Below are 24,160 nucleotides of genomic sequence, written 5' to 3' on the forward strand. Positions count from 1 at the left end.
AAGTTGTGGAACCACCAACGCTGGCTGAGGTTAAGAAGGCTCTAAACGAGCTAAAAAACAGTAAAGCTGCTGGGAAGGAAGGTTTCTCAAACACTGAAGTGAGCAGCTGCATCAATCAATCCACCACATTATCCTGAAAATATGGGAGGATGAAGAACTACCTGCCGGCTGGTTGGATGGCCTCATATGCCCAATCTATAAGAAAGGGCACAGACCAGAGTGTGCGAATTACAGAAGGATCAGCCTTCATGAACTCGGCGTACAAAATCCTGTCGCGTATCCTGTTTAACAGGCTGAGACCGCTTAAGGAGTCCTTCGTCGGCGAATACCAGGCAGGTTTTCGTGAGGGCCGATCAACGACGGATCAGACGTTTAGCCTGCGGATGGTTCTTGATAGATTCCGGGAGTACAACTTGCAGACTCACCATCTGTTCATTTAAGTTCTGTTCTTTTAAGCAGCTACTTAGTTGACTTTTTATAATTCAATAAATGTTGTATCTTGACGAAGTTTGACCTACACCGCCAAAAATATCTATATAAGATATATGTGTCGCCGTTATAAATTTTTGCAATAGCTCCACCCTCATATAATCGATATAGAACCACACATAAATTAAATAATTGCTAATTCGAGACCACACATAAAGTTTATTTGGATATATATTTTATTAGAAGTTCGCGTGGAGAATGGTTATGTGTGCGCTGATATACATCATAAGTAAAATCTATGGATTTTTGCCAATAAATATGTGTGGATTTTTAGTAGTGTACGGATTGTTTGTTTGGACAATTGTATTTTTTATTTATTGAGGCACTGATAAACTGTTTTGTTCGCCTCGATGATGATGATGGATTTTATATATATTGCCGTAATTGTAATTTGACCTTTTTTGTGTAGTCTACAAAAGTTTGAGTCTCGCGCGCGCAAACCAGATATGGATGATTTTTGAAATGTATGTACAGACTTGCGCATTTTCAACTGTTTGAATGATTCTTCGGATTAGTAATGAGCTATCTGGTAGAGTTTTGTTCCCGTAGTTGATACCGAAACTTTTGATATCGACGGAGCGGTAACACAAGTTTTAGTTTAGTTGACGACTTAGATTTTTAATTTTATTGATGCTTACGAGTGATAAACGTCAAGTGGTCTTGTATATACATGAAAAGCGATTATTGGTGGAGCTTTTGAAATCTGTGCGAGAGGTATCATAAGTTTTTAGTATAAACTTGAAGTATCACTAACGATGCTTATGAGAATCTGAAGGTGACAACAACAGTTTTTACAAATTACCTTTTTTGCTGGATAGTAATGAAAAGTTATGTAATTCATATCTGTGATGGTAATCAGATCGTTTTTGTTTTTTGCAAATCTGATTAAATTGTTATTATATCATTCAATTAATTATCTTAAAGATAAATCGTCTAGCTCAAACCTTTGTAGGGGTATGTGGCGGGACCATCATCATCATCATCATCATGTTCATTGATTTCAAAGCACGATTCGATACAATTCAGTAAAAAGAAATAAACTCTGGCAAATAATGTCCGAACATTGTTTTCCGGCAAAACTGATTAGGCTGATACGTGCAACGCTGGAAGGCTCGAAATCAAGTATTCGGATTGTTTGGGCTCGCCCCCCTGTGTACACCAGTGGTTTTGCTGCTATCTCTAGCAGCAGCTAGATTACGTAAGGCATTATAATCTGCAGTGGATCTATCGCCCGACGAGCAATGGATGTTGTTGCTCGGCTAGTGCTCTACCAGCGATAGCACTATAGCAGATCGTCTATAACGCGGCATGGATGGAGCGAAGGGAGAACAATGCTGTACGCTGTTGGGACGATCGTTGCTGCTGTGCCATTCTTCCTATGCCGATAGCAGCTGACCAGCCGACGGGTGCCTAGAGATGCCATAGTGGACAACAGAGCAACCGACGGAGATAATCTCTCACTGTCGGACTATGCTCAGAACGATGACGTCACTGATATCTTCATCAGAGAACGGAGGAAGGTTGGATTGCTCTGATGAAGATACCAGTGACCAGTCCACACTACAAGCAAAATTGAAACGGTCGGTTGATTTACCTCCAAATTGAAATATTATTAAGTTTAAGTTCAGTAGTTGAATATAGTTTTTAATAAGAAACGGTCGGTGTATAAAGTGTTTCTCTACGGAAGAATTGTGTCCTGGGATAATCCTTGACTGTGGGTGGTTTTTAAGGAGTGAACGGTGGAAAAAAGGAGTGTTTCTCGCTGATATTGCTCGTGTGGGATTACTGATCGCGCTGAATGGTGGCTGTTTGACCCAGTGGTGGGATTTATTTTGGGTGTCGTTTGGGAGACATTTAATTGTGCGCTTACGGAGCCTAGGCTAGACGTAGGAATTTCCTAGCCAGAATCGGAGGTGGGTTCCGGAGTGGACACGGATTGCAGACGAAGTGTCAACCTCGTTTGTGACCTTAGCAGGCTGATGCACTTTCGAATTTATTATTCAACATTGCACTGGAAGGCGGTATTAAGAGATCTGGCGTGCAGAGGGACGGCACTATCATCACACGGTCGCATATGCTTCAGGGTTTTACGGATGACATCGACCTTATTGGAATCGATCGCAGAGCAGCAATGGTGGCTTTTGGCCCACTGAAGAGGGAGACGGCGAGGATAGGCTTAACCATTAACTCTACCAAGACAAAATACATGGTGGCAGGTAGAGATAGGGGAAGACCTAGTGGTATTGGTGCTTAGGTAGTGCTTGATGGGGATGTTTTTGAAGTTGTTGAAGAATTTGTTTACCTTGAAACGCTTGTGATATGTGACAATGACGTTTCCCGTGAAGTGAAAAGACGTATTGCTGCTGCGAATAGAGCCTTTAACGGATTACGTAACCAGCTTAGATCCCGCAACATGCAGACGGAAACGAAATTTGCTCTATACAAAACTCTGATTCTATCAGTGGCTTTTTATGGACATGAAGCATGGACATTAAAAGAGGCGGACCGGAGAGCTTTCGGAGTTTTCGAGCGAAAAGTGCTCCGTGCAATGCTCGGAGGGAAACTAGAAAATTGTGTGTGGCGCAGACGCATGAATCATGAGTTGTATCAAGTATACAAAGAAGAAAATATTGTGAATCGTATAAAATATGGCAGACTTCAGTGGGCTGGTCACTTAGTGCGAATGTCGGAAGAAAGAATAGCGAAAACAATATTGAACAGAAAACCAGATAAGGACCGGCGACTTCGTGAAAGGCCACGAACACGCTGGCTGCACGCGATGTAATCGGACCTGGGGACCCTGAACGTTCGGGGAAACTGGAGGAACATCGCCCAAGACTGACAATTATGGAGCTCTACAATACGCCAGACATAGGTGTATCGACGCTGTAGCCAACTAGGTAGGTAGTTTCTCGAAGATTTTTTTCCTAAGCTTTCAGGACGTTTTCAAAACATTAAGGACAAGCCTCAATGAATCCAAACCTGATTTCATTCGCGGGCACCTCACTCGATACGGAAGCAACGCACAACTGTCATATTTTATAATTTCCGCATTGCTGCAATGCAGCAAAGCTGAAATAATAAAAATCTTCTTAAGAGGAGGAGATTGTTTTGAATTTCACCGGAAAAGTCTGATGAACTTTTCCAAAAAAAATCTTAGTTTTTCTAAAATAGGTATTAATTTAGGAAATGTTTTCGGATGTGTAAAATCTTTTTGTGCCCGTGTAAAGGGCACTACTTTGAAGTAAGGGCCATTCGGCTTAAAATGTAATTTGCCGAACGGGTAATATGGTCGAAAATGTCGACCTGTTTGGCCCAATTATATTTTCGGCCAAATCTCACCTTTTTTAGCAGAGGACTGAAGAAAATTGCTTTGTCTAGCGTGCTGAAGGGAAAATATTGCAACAAATGCAAAACTAGCCCAGCATTAGCGAAAAATTGCATACCAATAGAGAGTCTATCATTTGGACATACGGCATTTTTTAAAATCATGCTAGAAATTGCCTTTCTGCCAAATGACCATTTCGATAAGAAAGTTATTTTGAGCTTTTAGTGGAATGTCTATACTTGTTATAAGACGAGTTCGAACAATTCCATTCAATTTCATTGACCATTTCGGCCAAATAACCTTTTCGATCAAAGGATCATTTCCGTCAATGGCATTTTCGGTCGAATGACCTATCTGGCCAAAATACTTTTTCGACCAACTGACAAAGTCGGCCATATATCGATTTCGGCTAAACGACATTTTCAGCCAAATGGGTTTCGGCCAAACACCTTTGGCCTTGTTGCCTTCGACCGAAAGTCATTCGGCGGAAAACCCTTTGTTCGAATGTCATTTGGCCGAATGACACGTTAAGCTGAATGCCATCTAGCCAAATTTCATTGGGTAAATTGACCGTTGGTCGAAAAGGTTATTAAACCGAAAAGGGTGCACCGGGTCAAGTTGAAATGCGAGGTAAGTTGAAACGGAAGCTGTAATTCAGATAGGAAATGACCGAATGCTCTGATATTTTTTTTTCAACAAACTACTCGCCTAAACGCACCTTCTGACTGCCATTCCCGACTAATTGCAGCTTTCAAAAGCAATCCCTGGCCAGCTATGGGAAAACTCACTCACTCACACGAACCACACCGATTTAAAATCCCTGTCCATCAGCGAACATACGATGTCAAAATGAATGCTACTCAACCCAACAGTGAACCAAAAAACGATTCATACCTACTGAGTGCCCCCCCAGCAGGAAGAAATGAAACCACAAATAGTGCGAAAAGAAATCGAGAGATGAGAATGAACCGATGTGTAGAGAGTGCAGCAGAAAACACTGAGTTGGACTCAGAAGATTGATTCAATTTAGACTCAATGATTCGTTTTGCGGCCTGATTCTTTCTGCCGAATCCTCACTCACCACTCAATTGCGATTCCATTCCATGAAACAATCGGAATTGAAAATTTTGGAAGGGCTCGTGTACAGTTGTCTAATTTGCGATTGTGTGTAGATGTGAGTGAAAGATTAGCGCTAAATGAACCGATTTTTCCCATACCTGTCCCTGCCATTGTTTATTTTTCGCCCTTTGAAAAATCCAAACCAACTATCTGACGTGCCAAAGAAACAGGTCTCAAAACGATGTTTGGAAGAGTTTTTTCATCAAATTTTCACGGTAGGTAATCATTCAATGTTGAATAAGCATAATGACCATGAAAAATCGATGAAAGACCCGTTTAATTTTTGTATTTTGGTTGTTTGATATTGCTCTGTATGTTCAACTCATCGGGGCAAATAGAAATGCGTGGTGCGGGGCAAGTTGAAACAACGATTCAAAACGTACAAGTGAACCAAATAATGAAGCATCCTGAATAGTAATTAGTGATAGTTGTCACCAGTAGGAGGAAATCAATTTGATAAATTTTCAGCGTAGTGCGTTCTCCAGAATTTAATCTCTGAAAATATGCTTGTGACCAAAATCAAAATCTGAAATCTGATTTTTATGAGAGTAAATATCAAGATGAGACAACAAAAGTGGGTTTGTTTTCAAATTTCTATAACAAAGCCTACAGCCTATCAGCCTATCAGTTTTTCTTAAACAGGAGACAATTTTAAGCTAATTTCTGAAAGAAAATCAAAATCGTCAAAAACTTACATGGGACTATTATGCGAATCCTGGCAGTATTATAGTCACCTTTACAACCTCGTGCTTCTTGAGTCTCACTGAGTACATACATTTTGTTATTAATACGGCAAAATTTGCTTATGTCTGAATATAACGCAGTGTTTCATATAAAAATGCATATAAAAAAATAATTTAAATATAAAAAATATTTATAAAAAAGTTTGTTAGGGTTGCTTATTTTTATGTATATTATTTGGCCCGAACTAGCAAACACCGCAAACGATTTCAAAATATATCACTGGGTGATTTTTTTCAGCACTTCGAATTTCAACTTAAAAAAAACCGTTTCAACTTGCCCCGGTGTACCTTAGTTGAAAATATTCTTTGGCCGAGACAAACACACTGCCGAAAGGAAATTTCGGCCAAACTGGTAATTGGGTCGGAAGAGTTTGTTTTTTTGCTTCTCGGACGAGACTTGCAAAGACGCTGCTTCTTTTTCCTTGTTTTGACTCTTGTTCTTCTTTTCATCATATTTGACCATGGTATAAAAAACTGTTTCTTCCAAGTCCTGTGTTCTTCTCAGCACAATTAAAGTTATTAATTTGTTTGCGAATTCGTAAACTTATTCCCATCATTATGTTTATACCGAGCAGAGATTAAAATATTCAATATCATTAATTTTCGGTCCGATTTTACAAGCATCGCACTTATTCATTCGACTGTCACTGAGATGCTTATTGTGCCTTGCAACAAAATGGCAACTTTTGTGACCATTTTTCAAGGCTCTCATAGGTGTGTAAAATTATCCGCAGTACAAATAGAGCACGTCAAAGCATTCACCGGAAATTTTAAAAATATCAAAGTTGCTTTTTTTCTGGAGAATCGGATAATAATGTTCCAATTTGTAGAATTAAATATTCAATGACTTATATTTAACCGAATATTGACAGTCCCGACTATGAATATGCCTGAAAAAGAGCTGACAACTGAAGAAAGGTGGACTTCACCAAATAATTTTCATTATTTCACACTCTGATACAGGGATTGAAACACACATATATTTATAACTGTATATTAAGCTGCCCGGCTATTTTGGAATGCTCTTCAAAGTAGAAAAGTCTTCGTGAAAAAAGAATCATTCGAAATACTTTATATGGGATTCCAATACTTTCACACAAAAGACAGACAGTTTGTGACAGCGATTGCCTGCTGGCAGATGACGTTACATTTTTTCCTCTTCGAAAGTCCCATCTCAGGTTTGCCCCAACAGGTAATTTTGGCTGAAGATGCCATTTGGCCGAAATGGTCGTTTGGTCTGAAATGTCGTTTGACGAAAAGATCATTTGGCTTTCATGGAAACGGCTTTTTTTCCAAACAAGTCAACAAGCCGAAAGAGCACTTAACATTTTCAGCCGTATGATCCAGTCGATCAAATGATATTTTCGGCCAAAAAATATTAGGCTAAATAGGCTTCGGCCGAATAAATTGTTCAGTTAAATGACATATTCTGCAAAAAGACAACAACAAATGGTTTCCTGCCAAACAAACCTTCTCCGTTGAAAAATATTATTGGTAAGGTTAGTGAACCTACTGAGATATTAAGTGATACACTGATATATCATTCAGGACTTGCAGGACTTGCATCAACAGGACCCTGGTTGATCGGGTAGATGGCATGTTTTGCATTCCTGGGCGTTTTGGAGAATCTGAAATATTTTGTGCTTATTAAAAACTCGATAATTGTAAGTCTTATGATCACATAGATACATATTCTCATATTCTAAAAATACATATTTCTTACTTTATTTTTTTAAATTTTATTTCAAGACGTGGTTGCTGATGGCAGTAAAATAAAATTTTCATAAAGAATTAAAAATTTTCCTTAAAAACAGAAATTGCCAAAAAAGAAATAAGGGTGCAAGCAACAAATAAATATAAAATTCCAATGAATAATGCAAAATTTCTATAAACAAAAATTTATGAACTCTTTCATATAAAAAAAAATCAAAATGTTCCAAAATTCTTCATAAAATAGTTATTCCACAATAAATTGAAAGTTTTCCACAAAAAAAAAAAATCAAAAGAGGGCAATTAAACAATAAGAAAAATTCCACAAAAAAATAGGATAAAGCAATGGAATTGAAAGAGATAACAGCGGTGGAGGTTGGTACTCGGATTCTGATGTTTTTTCCGCAATCGTGACCAAGTGGTCTTGTTGTGTAGGTGTTATCACGCCTATCTAGAGAGTAGAAGGTTGAGGGTTCGAGTCCCTCCAAAGTCCAAGACACGTGGATTCTTTTTCGTAAATTTCATATCAATTCGTCAATTTCGAAACAATGCACAGCCAAGATGTTTACCAAAAACATGGTTTTCGTACGGCCGAGTTGCCGAATAATATGCAAATAATGGAATTGATTAAGTTTTCCATGGACGATAAACGCTTCTAAAGAAGGGGTCATTTTTATTGCTCTTCATTATTTTTTTGTGGAAAAACTATTTATCTCGTGGAATTTTTAATTGTTTATTGCTGAAATTGATTTATGAAAATTTTGTAATTCTTCAATGGAAAATTTTGATTTGTTTTGAAACGATTTGACTCCTTGAAACGAGACCGCTTCCGGGGTGAGCACCAGAGACCTTTTTTTTTATCTCCACGGCGATATTTAGTAGGGGAGAGTTTCGGATGTGAGGTCCTAGAACAAATCAGATTAAATTTTGACTTACTGTTTTGTATAGACAATTACGAGCGGCGGTTAACAAGGCGTAGAATTGCTGGGTTGGGGATCACAATCACCATTGACGAATCGTCGCCAGGCTTCAATACTCTCGCGGTGGGTATTTGTTGGAGTCGGATGCTTTGGACGTAACAGTGGTAGTGGAAGGACTTGCTTCGGAATGGGAAAAATCTTCTTTTATAACTGCAATTTTTGCTTTCAAAAGTGCTAAAACAAATTCGTTCCGTGGAAACTTTTTTATTGTTTATGGAAATTTTGCATTATTTATGTAAATTTTATATTTATCTGTTGCTTTTACCCTGATTTCTAAATTGGAAATATACCTGTTTTCCATGAAAAATTTCTATTTTTTTAAGGAATGTTTTTGTTTTCGTAGTTAGTTGATACACTCAAGAACATGTCCTCGAACGGCCTAGGACATTTTTTGTTCTTTCTACACTAATTTTCATTTGATCAAATGAAAACTCCAACTCTGTGCGTTAGATCCACGTAAAAAGATTATCCTGATAGGGTTGAGGCAGTGAAACTTCCGGTAAATATTTAGGAATATTAGTAATGATAAACAGATTACGCAAACTTTGCCAATCATCAATGTTGCCGTCGTAAGTCTGCAAGACGCACATTCCCACAGTGATTCACATAGCTGAAAGCAGTATTAAAAAGTTTTCCTTCTACAGAAACCACATCGTCATGAACTATGATCACTGATCTTTTTTAAGGACATCACTGAAATGTACACTAAAGCATAGTAGCCTGAATTTGTATACATACTATCTATATATACTATCATTTGAGGAGCTGCAATGTTTACAATCGATTACTAGGTTAAAATACCATAAAAACTACAATACCGCAACTATAGGAATACCCACGACTATCGGAACATTTACCCTATATTGGATCTTTGACTTCGAAAATTGTAATCGGGAATACAAGATCGTCGATATTCAAATACCGCCTTTGGTGTAATATTTCCCTACATGGCCATTGGGTCTTCGCTTTCAACAATAGACTGAAAGCCTCTTATAATTCTTTCTATACATTTAAAAATTCAATCTATACTATAAGTAATTCCCATTTGACCATTTGCCTCCCTCGACGACGGTACACAATGAGTGGAATCACTTCTAATTTCAATGTTATTTTTGGCTTTCCCCGAAAGTTTACAATTTACAGGGAAAATTAGCTTGCTTCTCGGATTCTGCTACCCGTCTCTAATCTTCTTCTTCATCATTGGCATTACAACCCCACAGGGACCTTGTCACCTCGCAGCTTGGTGTTCATAAGGCATTGCGAGGTTTCTAAGTCAAATTACCATTTTTGCATTCGTATATCATGAGGCTAACACGATGATACTTTTATGCCCAGAGAAGTCAAGACAATTTCCAACTCGAAAATTTCCTAGACCGGACCGGGGAATCGAACCCAGCTACCCTCCAGCATGGTCTTGCTTTGTAGCCGCGCATTTCACTGCACGGCTAAAGAGGGCCCCTCACTCGTCTCTAATACAAAGTGTAAACTACATATTATAAGGAGATAAATAGCTAGCATTAAATTGTTGACGCATTACATTTTTGGCAACTTTTATCAATATATACATTTAAGGTTAAAATATGCCAATCCGGTTGATTCTTTCAATTGTTTTTCTACTCTATTTATCCATTATATTAAATTTTATTTACAGTTTTCCCATATTCTGAGAGAAAAATTACCATTTCTGCCCGGGATGATGGCCGGAGGACCCGTTCGCTGTCGCTATGAGTTATTCTGCAAACAAAATTTCCTCGTTTTTATCGCCGCTGTCGTCAACATCGCTGCCATCCTACAGTTGTCATCATCGCGCGTTCGTCCACCGGGCAACCAACCATTGTCATCGGCGTCGTAATGTCCCGCACAAATCGGCGTGGATGGCGCGTAGGTTGGTATCGTCCGTTTCTCCCTCGCTATTTATTGTCTTGGGGATTTTTTTTCCGCGCTGGTTTCTTCACCATTTCAAAGTCATCTTCCTTGAGCCGGGGACGAACAAAAACAGAAACTTCTCCGTCCGAGATAGGGAGAGAGTGCGAAGGCAAAAAACAAAAGATCCTGAAGCCCCGCGAACCGAACGGTTTCCACAAAGGGTAAAGTTGGGTGGGACAAGGGGGTGGAGGGAATCCTTCCTGAAGTAACGAGACGCCCTGGTGTTGGTGGTGCACAATGTGCCCAAAGTATATAAAACAAGGTCCGCTATGTACGTATCGGAAAATATAAGAAAATGAATTAATGAGACGAAATAGGGGGCGAAAAAAAAAGCGCAAGGCGTTGGAAAATTTCCAAGAAACACGGGGGTTGAATGAAAAATTATGGACGACGAAAAAATAATTGAAGCAAGGAGCAGAACAAGGACCGCGCTTCGCTTCTGCTGTTGATGGGGAGATCCAGAAAGAAATATTGAAATTAAAAATAATTATTCCACCCTTTTCTGTATCGCAAATGGGATGCTGAAGAAATGGGTTTCAAAGTTTTTGGATTTAAATGAAAGTTTTGAATGATTTGCGTTCTTTGGAACAAGTTTGGCGGTTGATTAGACAAATTTTAAATTTGTAATGATGGATCCTTGATGGCTGGACATATGATTAATTCGTGAATACATTCGTCTAATGGTCACTTTTTTAGAAACCTCGTGGAGAGGTATGAGAGTTAAGCAAAGGTGAAGAAATTAGCTAAAAGTTCAAGGCTACTGTCTAGCAAGACTAGACTTCCACGTTAGTATCAACTTCCATTCATAGGTTTAGATGCTTTCAAACTTTTTGAGTGTGCGGACCATCTATGTAGTTCTCTTCGTTTGAAATGCATATTAAAATAAATATTCGAGGATTGTTAAGATGATAGTTAAGTTTGTATAAAGGTAATTAAATATTAAATATTAAATATCCTATTTGAATCCACTCACTGTTGCTGGGTTGGATTCACTTTCATCTGACAGGCCGTGTCCTCACGTTTGTGACCGTAACACGTTCGTTTTTCTTAAATCTTTTTTTCTGGACTCATTCAGAGTATACTTCTATATAAAATGAACATTGATAACAAAAACAAAATTGAGAAACATGGAAAACCTCCTGCACCTGAACGTCTTGATACCCACCATTTGGGAAACTATGCTCGGGCTAGACATTCATCCCCCTTCACACGTGTTCACCACCCTGGTGGGCCATGCTTCCGAAGGCAGCGCACATCTTCTACTGACAACGCATGCCGACTGCCGAAGCGTGTCCAAATCAAGGGGTTGTTTATTTACATAACCAGACGCACATCACACATGCCTGACCGGTCGTCGATGTGTTCCCGTTTTTCCTGTGCAGTTGTCGCACATAAAGGAGGATATCGGTTGTTCACATAAGGGATGCATCTCGCGCTGGGCAGCCGGTGGCAGCGTAAATCTGGTCAGTTAGTCCAGTCAGTTAATGCCGAGTGACCTTCACATAATGACAACAAACGAGCCGGTGCAGTGTGTCCTTCGTGTAGGGAAAATGTAACAGTTGCGGGTTTTTAGCATTCTAGTTTTATGTTGTGCAATATGAGTTATTTTTTGTTTGAGTGTAAAATTGGAGAAAAGGTTTGATACCCATAATGATGTGCAATGATGAAATTGAATGTAAATAAAAAGCAGTGACAAGTGTGAATTTTGAACATTTGGCCGAATAAACAAAAATTACATCATGAAATATAAAAGGAAATTTGAGGTAAGAATTGGGAACATGCAAAATATAATACAATGCAAAAAGTGGAAACGCTGAGTTTTTTTTCATTTAGTTCTGTTTAAACTACCTACATGCATGGGTTGAAAAAAAATATAGTGATGTGATTTATAATAACAATATTGTCATTGATTTTGGATCTTGTAGTGGGACCTGTCGGGAATGAATATTGTTATTCTGCGGTAAGGGCTCATTCACACGTGTCTATGCACTAAAGTGCGTTACTACGAAGCAAGACCATACTGAACAAGCTGGGAGAGATTTCCGAGTCGGTCTGAGATATTTTCGGGCTCTAAATTATCTTAACTTTGTGTTAGAATCGGGATATATTAATGCAAAATTGGTAACTTGACTTAGAATGTCGACAAACAAAAATATAGAGCTTGAAAACTGTCGATGAAAGCGTATCTCGCATTCCATATCACCACAAATAATGTGCACGTGGGTTTATACACGAAAGAGTAAGCAATTAATTCGATTCATATTGTGGTCAGTGTTGGTATAATCATGCCAAAATCTATATGAGGCTTAGTTATGCGCAAGCCAACAACAGCGTCAAAACCCAATCAAACCGAGTTTTATGTTTACGCATGGATTTATTATCTATTATTTTAAAGAAAGAAAACAAATTCAATGAATTTAACAAAGAAACACACGTAGAAGTCATGCAATGATGCAAACCGCGAGTCGAATCATGAACGATTCTCTGGGCCATGATTCGGGTAGGGTTAGACTCGCGCTTGATTTGAATCGTGAATGAGATTTGAGAATTGAAATTTTTCCGCAACACTGACTCTGGCTTGCTCTGCCTCAGTCGATGTTTCTTTTATTCCATTTTTCAATGTCTAAACCAGGGATGCTCAACATTTTTCTTGAGAGGTACCCCTTCAAGCTTCTACATTTCCGGCATAATTTTTCAAAAGGTCCTAAGTAACATTTTTTTCATGAATTAATTTGAGTACTGCAATCGAAAGCTTTCATGTTGTTCTGTTGATTGCGCTATTCAAATTAATTCATGAAAAAATGTTACTTAGGACCTTTTGAAAAGTTAAGCGAGATTTATTGGGAAGCCTCTTTTTTGCTTTAATGAAAATAAGCATAGGTTTGAAAAACGGAATTGGTTTATACATAGAGTAAGGTTTAAAGATATTTTCAGGACTTTTGGAAGTATCTGAGTCTTTTAAAATGAGGCATCCGATCCCTTGAAAATAGACTTCCCTGCTACTTGAAAATAGGCTTTCGTGGTTCTTGCAGGGATGCCTCCGAACCTTTTTTTAAAAAAAGTTTCTGAGCCTCATAAAAGGAGGCTTCTGAGCATTTTGCAAGGACGTTTCTGAGTCTCTTGAAAGGAGGCTTCTAAGCCTCTTGAAAGGAGGCTTCCGAACCACTTTAAATAAGGCTTCCGAGCCTCTTGAAAGGAGGCTTCTGAGCTTCTTGAAATGAGGCTTCCGAGCCTCTTGAAATGAGGCTTCCAAGCCTCTTGAACGGAGACTTCCGAGCTGCTTAAAAGGAGGCTTCTGAGCCTCTCGAAAGGAAGCTTACGAGCTGCTTAGAAGGAGACAACGAAGCTATTTAACTTTTCGGAAAAAGCCGTCATGCCTGTCAAAGGGAGGCCTCCGAGCCTTTAGATTCTAGATTTTAATCACTCTATATTTTGTCTCACAGCTATTCATGCACTGTGCTTGTTGTAGTGGCAGGATTTTATAGGTATTGATTTACTAATTGCCATGCATGTTAAGTACAATATAAAGTTTTGAAATAAAAAAATACATAATCATCAGAACTTTATCAAAAAGTGTTGGAATTGTAATACATCCGCCATTATGCATGTTTGTCCGAGGAACCTGTGTGGCAGTGAAATGGCACTGGGTCTTAATTATGGAAAGTCCAATCAAATAGATTTGAAAGTATCGAAGTAGGCTTTATATGAACGACAACGGAGAGCCACCAAAATATCAATCAAAGCAATCGTGGCCATTCGCAGTCAGTCAAATACATGTGGTGAACCATCGCAGACAGCAGTGATAGTTTTCCAGCAGACTCCCGCTTGCCTATTCCCACAATAAGCTCCACATTTGGCGATCCTGCCGGATTTTCACCATTTCTGAAGTAGATCGCATTGTAGAATCTGGAGCAAGCGGGAGTGTGTATGGACAAAATATAATTGATTTTTTTTACGTGGGTGAAAGTGAAAAAAAAAGTTATGTACTTAGGTTTTTATGCTGAGAATGGTAAGTGCATACTCAATATTTGCGAGAGGTGCAAACTTATTCTTTGAAAAGTCGGATTAGAGAAAGAGCATAGGGCGGAATTAGGCTGACTATTTATCAAACGTAACATTTGTTCATAATCGTAACTATAGTCCCGGTCTAGGGGAAACATGACCCCAGCTGTTGTAATTTTCTTAGCCAATATAGGGCACTGCACGCATGGTTTGCAAAGATTTCTTTTATTCCTTTGTTGCTCATTTGACTTGTTATCAATATTACTCAACTGAAAAAAGAAAAGCAACTGCTTTTCAATAATGGTGTGATTGCATCAACAAGACTACTTTTTATATCGCATTATAATAATTGTAGAATAAATGAGTGAGGTAGATTGAGACTTCGTAATCACGTTGTTTATAAGGTACACTGGGGGAAGTGGAAAAAGGGGGTAAGTGTAAAAATCGACTCGAAAAATTTGAATTGTACATACTTTACAGTTTTTACCACATCATAACATTATGCAAGAATATACTTTGATGCTCACACTAATACTATGTTGAAATTTGTATAATACATACACTAACACGGTTAACGCTAGAACTGTAATTTTAGGTTTCGCGAAAAGTTGATTTTTGCATTCATAAAATCATTTCTTATTTGCACCAATTGTTCTTTTTTCAAGTGAATTTATATCACAGGTGACCATTATAATACAATTAAACTAATCCCATTCAATTGGTAGTGGTTTGTACCAAGAAAGCAAATAATTTAAAGATTTTACACTTACCCCAGGTTTCAAACACTGCGGGGGAAGTGAATAATGTTCTAATTACGCAATTTTTTTTCTTCCCTCCAGGGTTTATTTCGATAACTGTGAATCTTAATATGTTCCTTCTTTGTTATCATTGTGATTCCAGTGGTGATTGGACTAATATAAATGAGAAAATGCCTGATTAATCCACCTATCGGTATTGATGCCTTTCACATGTTTTACATATGAAAAAAATGTATAAGAAAGTTAAAAATAGCACTGATAGGTAAATATATTGTATAATTCACATTAATTTTTATTCATAACAAGTTTCGCCGTTGAATGCATTTTTTTTGCGAACAAATTGGTTAAGGACAAGTGCTTAAGAATAGCTGATAATTTTGTACGTGCTTTGCGCACACACATACATACAAACACGCACATACAGACATCATCTCAATTCGTTAAACCAAGTTGATTAGTTTATAACCATGTAAGTCCCATTTTTCCTTTAAAAAGTTCATCTTTGGGGCGAACATATAGACTTTACGTACACTAAGTGTTCGAGAAGGCAAAACCAGCCCTCCCCTAGCTATAACGAGAATTTCTTGAGGATCTATTCCGTTAAGGTAATGAAATTATTCCACAAAAGATACTCAGAGCAATTATCGTATTGATTTTAGTTATATGTAACTACTCATCACTATTGAAGGTCAAGGTAACATAGGTTTTCCACTTACCCCATCCCACTAGGGTAAGTGGAAAAACAACTCCTAATTTTAAAATCTATTTCCATAAATTTCAAGCGACCAAAATGGTATGAATTACCGCACAGTTGGTGCAAAATTTACTGTTTTTGTTAGCCCATTTTGAATGAACACATTTAAATCATTTTAACTGGTTTTACACTAATTCAAACATGCACTATCGATTTTTCCTTTTCCACTTCCCCAAGTGTACCTTAAACTACATTTGGTTTGAGTGTATTTTATTGCAGCATTTTTGCGATTTATGTACAAGGTTTTCGGAATCTTACTGATAGCTGTTGCGAGTTTTAGAAACTCTCTGATCTCTCTGAACTCTAAACTCTCTAAGGAATTCTGACCGTAGTTGGCAGTATAATAGAAAATATATTTACATTTTATCAAAAAATAAACAACTGAGTGAAATCACCGAACCAGAATGTCCACCATACTTGAACTTTACATTGTGCAACGACAAGCTGATACACTGCCGAACAGATCACCTTAAAAGTCATACGATTCAATGTGTGTAAAATAATGATGATAAAATTCCTAACCTGAATCAGGAAAAATAAAAATTGTTTTTAAACCCTCTTTTCAAAATTTCTAAAGGGGAACACAATTGGGTCTGGAAAGTGCCAAGCCCTCCTGACTCCCCTTATTTACGCCAATTCTATTAATTGTAGTACCAATATTCAAACTAGGACTCTATGGGAAAATGACCATCTTCAACATGCAGACTTAGTGTTGCTTGATTTTGTTATGAGCGCGAGTGGTGCTCGCATAAAGTGCTCAGTGCAACTTAGCGTTGCTTGATTTTGTTATGAGCGCGAGTAGTGGTCGCATTAAGTGCTCAGTGCAATTTAGCGTTGCTTGTTTTTGCTATGGGCGCGAGTGGTGCTCGCATTAAGTGCTCAGTGCAACTTAGCGTTGCTTGATTTTGTAATGAGCGCGAGTGGTGCTCGCATAAAGTGCTCAGTGCCACTTAGCGTTGCTTGATTTTGTTATGAGCGCGAGTGGTGCTCGCATAAAGTGCTCAGTGCGACCAAGTGTTGCTTGTTTTTGTTATGAGCGCGAGTGGTGCTCGCCTAAAGTGCTCAGTGCCACTTAGCGTTGCTTGTTTTTTGTTATGAGCGCGAGTGGTGCTCGCATAAAGTGCTCAGTGCATGATCCAAATTACATGAACATTGTATCTGCATTCTTCAAATTAGTTTCGTTCGACAGTATAAAGCAGAATAGGTCCCACTTGCCCCGTTTGAAGGGGTAAGTGGGTCTCACTGGTAAATTTATTTATGTCACTACCAATATTTTTGTAACTGAATAAATGGCTTACAACACGTCTACAATTCAACAACGGAAGCATATAATGATGTATCCGTGGTTAATGTCCTGAAATACCCTGTTTTCTAAATATGCATTAACGATTTTGCTGAACTAGCGTTTTTTTAGGTCCCACTTGCCCCGGTGTACCTTATATACTGTTTTGTTAGATTTAGAGTCCAGCAGAATACAAAACACTAGAGTCCTCCAAAAATGTATTCTCATTGTGTACTTATATTCAGTGACATTAGCCCATATGAATAAACCTGAGTAAATACTCTTTACTCAAATCTCTGTGAATATTCACAGAGGTCGAAGTGTAAATATTCACAGAGATTTGAGCAAAGAGTATTTACTCAGTTTATTCATATGGGCTATTGTTAAGGATATGAGTGGCTTCATCAGTGCTATGATTGCTCATTTGGGGTGGTTGATATATAAATATTCATCTTAAATGTAAAAATTGTGAATACGATACAGGTATTCTCTTTTTAACTATCACATGCGATTTATTTGATGGTTTGGTGAAGGCTTTTTAGTTTTGAATTCACAATAGAACCACCACTGAAAAGGTCAAGCAAATGTATTTTAGGTAATTTTCTTTGTAGTTGTCAGACTTCGTTTATTCTTTTTAGACTGTTTTCACAACATATATGGACTTTCTATTCATATTCGATACATAAGACATTTTTCTTCTAGTAAATAAAATAAAATTATTAAAATTATAAAAAATTTAGGGTTTTGATCATGCTTCTCTTTTTTTGCACTTAAAAATTCATTGAATGGTTCGTCATAGTAGGTGACGACTTATGTTGGCATTAATATCCCGGTCAAAATAATAAAAAGCTTTTTTTCATATTATCGAAGTTGCATGGATCGCATCACTTACCAAGCTGAATCCTGATCCGTATAACTACCTACCCTGCCCACTAATAAGAATCGCTCCTGTGGCAACTGTGGAGATGCAGAGGTGATCTCGGTCTCTAGTAACAACAGATGTCACACCAACTATTCCTTCCCTTCCCAGATGACCGTAAGGACGTGGCCGGCGCCGTTATTGATCCTTTAATTACTGAACTCTCGATCTGTGCACATTGAGGTTGGAAAGCTTATCCCAAGCCCCAACTGTTGGTTCCCTGTGCAATTTCGATTGTTCTGGTCAATCACGGAGTAGCAACTACGAATTGTGCGGTCATCAAGCTCAAGCTCAAGCTCAAGCTCATTTTCAAATTTCAAATTAAACAATGTTTCATTCGACTTTTGGGTCAGACGAAAAAAACTTTCATGTTCAGGATGATCAACCTCATCGTTCCTTGGAAGAAAATCGAATATCGATTCTTCATTTTAGGACCTAATTAACCTTATGTATGGGCACAAGATTTTTTTAAATAAGTTTTTGAGTACACTGACCCCACATATATGGGTCACTTTGTAACAATAATTAGTCACTCCAATTTGCATGTTAGTCAAATGGAAATGACTCCTATTAGTGTGTGACCCATGATTGTGGGGTCAGTGTATGTTGTGTTTATATCACTTTTCTGTGTTATGCCGAATAAAAGAAAAAAAACTCGAAGCCTGCCTTTGAAATATTTTGATGCTCGCCGTCTGCCAACCAAACACAACGTTAGCTGGCGTTAGTGTTTTAGAATGTTACTTTGCATAACAAAACAAATCCTGAGAAGAGGGGGAATGTGTGGCAGTGAAATGGCACTGGGTTTTAATTATGGAAAGTCCAATCCAATAGATTTGAAAGTATCGAAGTAGGCTTTATATGAACGACAATGGAGAGCCACCAAAATATCAATCAAAGCAATCGTGGCAATTTGCAGTCAGTCAAATACATGTGGTGAACCATCGCAGAGTGATAGTTTTCCATCAGACTCTCGCTTGCCTATTCCCACAATAAGCTCCACAGAACCTCCTGGGTACGAGAAGGTACGCGCAGGAGTACAAACGAAATCAAAGCCTTACTTCTAGGAGCGATGAAATGGTGGGTTGACATCTGAGAAGGGGTTTCCAACATAGGTTTGGTCTTCACAAGGCTTTAAGACAGGCGCCGTTCTGTTCCTATAGAGAAATTTGCATGGTCATAAATGTTGCAATCTGTGGTGCATCTTGATCCCCGCCCAATCTCTATTCGTTATAAATCGAAATGCTACGGATAAAGAAGTTTTGACGTAGAACTACGTCTGTCTTTTCTATATTGGGGTACACTTTACGATTGCAAAAAATCGAAAAACGTCACGAAAATATGATAGACTTTGACTGTTAATATCTCAGCCGTTTCTTGGTGGATTTTCAATTTTCTTGGACCATTCGATCAAGGAAGAGTCAATGCTTCATACCCGATGTACACTGAAGTCGCTTTCTACGCGGTTTATTTGACAGGAATCGCTTTTTATTCGATTTTTTTCACTCGAATTTTGAGATTTCCGTGGTTTATTCAGACATATTATGGGATGTCCGCGGGTTTTCACGTTGTTTTAATTTACGCGGCCCATATCCTCCGCGTAAAAACCGTCTTCAGTGTGTTACAATATTTATGTATGATAATATTTACTATTGAAAACTTGCTAACAGTTTAGCATTCGGTTTCGGTGAATCAGTCAATCTCGTACGTGCATCGCAATTCGCAGGCTTTCTCCCATAGCACTACATTCCAACTGGAACTTGGCCTGCTTTTCAACTTAGTAATCTATTAGCATTTCTTTAGTTATAAATTAAAAGCTTTGCATGAGTATGTGACAAAGTCAATGGATACACTATGCCCAGAGTGTCGAGAATGTTTCGAAAACATCCTAGATCGGATCAAGAATCTATCTCGCAATCTCTGGATTCTGCGCCTTTGTTCGCAAGGCTAACTGGAAACTTCAAGCCAGCATAGACGTCAAATTAATGCAACTTCTAAGGCCTTTAGCTGGTGCAGTTTGTTTCTGCTAACTTACACGCGCGTTTGCTCTCGAAAGCTTCTTGCTTACGTCTATTGATGCCAGTAGAGGGGCTCGAAATCTTCTTCGCTGCTGCAGTGGATGCGTTCTGTAAAACTTCGGCTCGTTTTTGCTGATTCCTAGGTGTCTACCGGAGTAAACGCATAGTCCGACGCAACTCACGTGAAGCAATAATAATTATAACTACTTGAGTGGGCTTCGTGGCCGTGCGGTTAGCGACGTCAATCGTCTAGACGCATGTGCTATGGAGTGTGGGTTTGATTCCCACCCCGGTAAGGAGAAAAATTTTCATAAAGCGAAAAGTTCTCCACTGGTCCACTGGGTGTTGTGTAAATGTCCTGTCCGTTGTCTCATGCTAGATGTTAAGTGTTCAGTCTGTGCGACCTCTGGTCGAAGACCGTGACCCTGTTTTTTTTTATAACTACATTTCTGCGTCTGCTCTGACTCCATAGGATGACCACCAAACGCCTTTGACAGCCCAGCTCCTACGATACCCAAGTAGGTAACCAATAAGCACTCCAATTCGCCAAACCGGGCATATAGTGCTACTTCAATGCTTATAAGTTTTTGAATAGCCATATATTGGCCTTATATGGGGATTTGGCGAATTGGAGTGCTTATTGTGCTTATTGGTTACTTGGGTAGGTTTTTCTGTAATGAGCCACCGGGGCTTTAGACTGACTTAGTGGCGGGTGCTAAGTCTCTTTTCCAGTTAACGTTGGTGATGTTTGGAGCGGTACACTAAAGGCTGTTCACGTAAAATTTCGGACACTTAGATAATGTCCAAGTGATTTGTCGCTATTTTATCAATTTGGACGAGAGCTAAAACATGCTCAAAGCATCCCATGAAGTGTAGAGATTCAACTGTTATAAAATTGGATCGGGTTTTTGAAATATTTACTTACCGAAAGATGGATTTCCGAGATTTAATGTGGAGAAGCTTTATCAGTCAGGGTTGTGCTGAATCATTCTCAAACGATAATTATTGGTGTTTTTATTTGATAACTTTCCAGGTGTGAAAAGTAGGCGAGTTGTTATCGGCGATAATTTTTCAAATTTTGGAATCGATTGGTAATAAAAACTTATATATAAATAATACGAGAGAGCGTGAGAGTAAATCGTCGATTTCCCCTCTTGGGAAAAAATGTTGCAAAAGGCAGTTCTTTTGAAAACTAATGCGAAATATAACCAAATGAAGCATCCACCGGATATAATTATGTTTTCGCTATTGGATGATGTAGTTTTGCAACAAAAATACTTCCCTCATCCAGCTGGAGACTGCTTTTTCTCCTCGGTGGGTGGTTTCACTGAGGGGTGGTACGAGCACGTGGCTGTCTTACTCGTCAATGACTGGATGACGTCAAATTACCGCCTTAAACTAAATGATTGGAATTTTGTTATCATTTAGTCTAAGTTACTGAAACTATGGCTATAACTTCGTTACTACTGGAATTCAAACAATGAATCATTAGGCATAGTTGTAGAAAAACTTTCGCACTAGAAGTCCCCCATACAACACTTTTTGAAATTTAGCTTCTGAAATGAGTTATTGACAAACTACTAAATGATCGAACGCTAATTACTAAATGATCGATAACATCATTGGTTTTTATCTTCCTTTTCAAATGATGGTCTAAAAATTATATACATCACCAGGGTTCATAATGCTCACTCAACCTCAGGAGCACAGGATAAACAACGAAAGCAGCGATTCACCCTGGGCTTGAAAAGGCTTGCTTTGGTCTCATCGCACAGAAAAGTCGAAAACCTGTACATTACATACAGCAACGTAGTTCAACGTCACCTTTGCGTACAACCTGAATGGGCTGCACCTTTTTTTTTTTTATTTTTGTGTCTTTCAGCACTAGGCTGGCTCGTATCCGGGGATTAAGAAGTGATTTATTTGGCATGATTTGGAAGCACATGTTTTTAACATGTTTTTGTTTCCATTAAGCTTCCGTGACGATCTACAATCGCAGGAGACATAATTCACGAACCTAGTTTCATGTACGACAACGTGGAAGATTGGCCGGTGGTAATCTCGTGGAATTGAGTAAGGATGGCTTGACTTAAGCTTGGCTTGATATGTGAAACTTGCCGATGGATCCGTCGTCGACGCTCCGTATCTACGAGCGTTATCTCTACTAGCACTGCAGTGATTTCAGTCGAACGAACTTGTGTGGTTGCTTGGCCCTTGAAACAATGGCGGCCGTCCCCGCGCGGAAACCGGTTTGGCTATTCTTATGCAATTTTCTTCCAGTCAAATTGTGCCAATTCCTAGCACGGACTAGCGAATTTGGGAAACAGCGGACCGAGCGCCGTATCTGGAGTCCAAGATAACGGCAACCCTCAGCTCACTTTCCACGGATCTGGATCTAACAATTCGTCGACCCACGTGGCCCCCGGGATTTCGGATTGGTAGCATACTGCACACACCTAGATTCTACTGCAAAGCTTCCTGTAGCTTCCGTGCCTATCAAACTCGGGATTCAGGCCACCACTTCCTCGGCCAAACTTCTTAAAATCGTGTCGACTTAGAGAAAATACTTTCAGAGGCACCTCCACACTACAAAATCTAGGTCTTTATTCTTCTGTGTCTTTTACTCGAATCCTCGTCCAGTCCAATTTTCCCACCATTTCAGGCTCCCTTTCCCTCCATTTCTTCGCGTCGCCAGCAGGATGTGAGCCATACACTGGATTTTAGTATCTACAAAATTAAGGTAGAATAAGCATTAGGGGAAGAGGCCCCAAAACGCCCCCCCCGATGCAAAACGCCTTTTGTGGTTTCCCTCATAATTACCGTCATAAAGATGTCCGTAACAAACCCAGATCTAAAATTATGTAGGATAGGCGAAGAAAGTTTCAAAATAGTGCATGGGAAGGTCGGAAAAACCGAAAATTTCCACATTTTGAAGAAACATCTAACATTTTGGCGAGGCAAAACGCCCTAGTGGCAATAACCTACAAAGTACTTGCGTCTCCACGGACTATCAATACTAGAATGCTGATTCGCCGACGCGTGGTACTTTGTTCCCTAGGAGCTGCCAGCTAAAAGGCGTTTTGCCTCATGAGTTTTCCTGCAACAGAATAGCACCACTTTTTTGAAATGTTAATATTATCAATATGATTGAGATTTTTGACAATTTTTGAATGGCATCAACTAGCTATCTTGTTCAACTGATGCATAATGTAAAAATACCCATGAATAGCGTTACAAAAAAGACAATAGAGCAGTGTTTGCTTAGCTAGGGCATATTGCCCCCCCTTCCCCTATATGCGTTTCACTTATTTCCTATTCCACATTTGGGGTACTTCATGCATAGTTTCACAGTGCTTTTGGTATTGTTAATTTGATTAGTTTTTTTTTCTCCAAGTGCGATATTATCACGATTTCATACCTTTTCATACGTTGTCTTTTTGACAGTTTTTCGCTGGTCTCTGGTTATAGGGTTGCTACTAGGTTCCCATTTTCTTAAGCAAAATTGTTCATGGGGAAGTTGGCTTTGACGGACAAATATCGGATTATAAATAATTTATCTTATCCTGATCATTTACTGGACAGTTATCTCTATGGCCAATGAAATTGAAAGAAGGCTTTGAAATTAAATCAGAATAAATCAAAAACAAATCGCCTCCCAGCAAACGCGGAGTTTCAGGTTCCTTTTGCTCGCGTGTTAATCATAATTGTACCGAAATTCGCTGTGTTTAAATTGCAAAACATAATGAATAAAGTAAGCTTAGCAGAATATAAATCAGATGGATCGCTTTCCAAGGTGCGTAGTCTGTATAAGAACTGGGCATATGCGAAAATGCTAGATTCTTATACAAATATTGTATGAGACCTTAACTACTGGTGGAAACATAATTGTCCCTGTTTGCTGGGATTCCCTATACACATCGGACAATTATGCGTCCACCGGCAGTTAAGCTTTACTTACAATATTTGTTTGTGAGCTTACATTTTTTGTACAAGAATCTAACAACTTCGCATATCAACTGTCTAAGACAAGTTTAGTTTTTTTATTTAATACGTTTTGTTATCTTTACAATTATCTCAACTGTGAGGCCATCTTCAGTGTCTCGTACTTGACTCGAGTTTACGAGTGGTGGAATTT

General features: G+C 38.8%; 1 protein-coding gene across 4 annotated transcripts in view; it reads left to right on the top strand.

The window, feature by feature from the left end:
- LOC134221267 (zinc finger protein 252) overlaps positions 1 to 24,160 on the top strand; it is a 157,280-nt gene that overhangs the window by 65,553 nt on the left and 67,567 nt on the right. The window contains exon 1 of one of the 4 annotated variants that reach the window (XM_062700458.1): positions 11,810 to 12,058. The exons of the other annotated variants lie outside the window; for them this stretch is intronic. Within the exon in view, the coding sequence (XP_062556442.1) occupies positions 12,035 to 12,058 (24 nt within the window). The 5' untranslated portion in view covers positions 11,810 to 12,034. Of the gene's footprint in view, positions 1 to 11,809; positions 12,059 to 24,160 lie in introns of those variants that run through there. 4 annotated transcript variants of the gene reach the window in all.

The sequence above is a fragment of the Armigeres subalbatus genome, chromosome 3 (genome assembly GCF_024139115.2).
Source record: "Armigeres subalbatus isolate Guangzhou_Male chromosome 3, GZ_Asu_2, whole genome shotgun sequence".
NCBI classification, from domain to species: Eukaryota; Metazoa; Arthropoda; class Insecta; order Diptera; family Culicidae; genus Armigeres; species Armigeres subalbatus.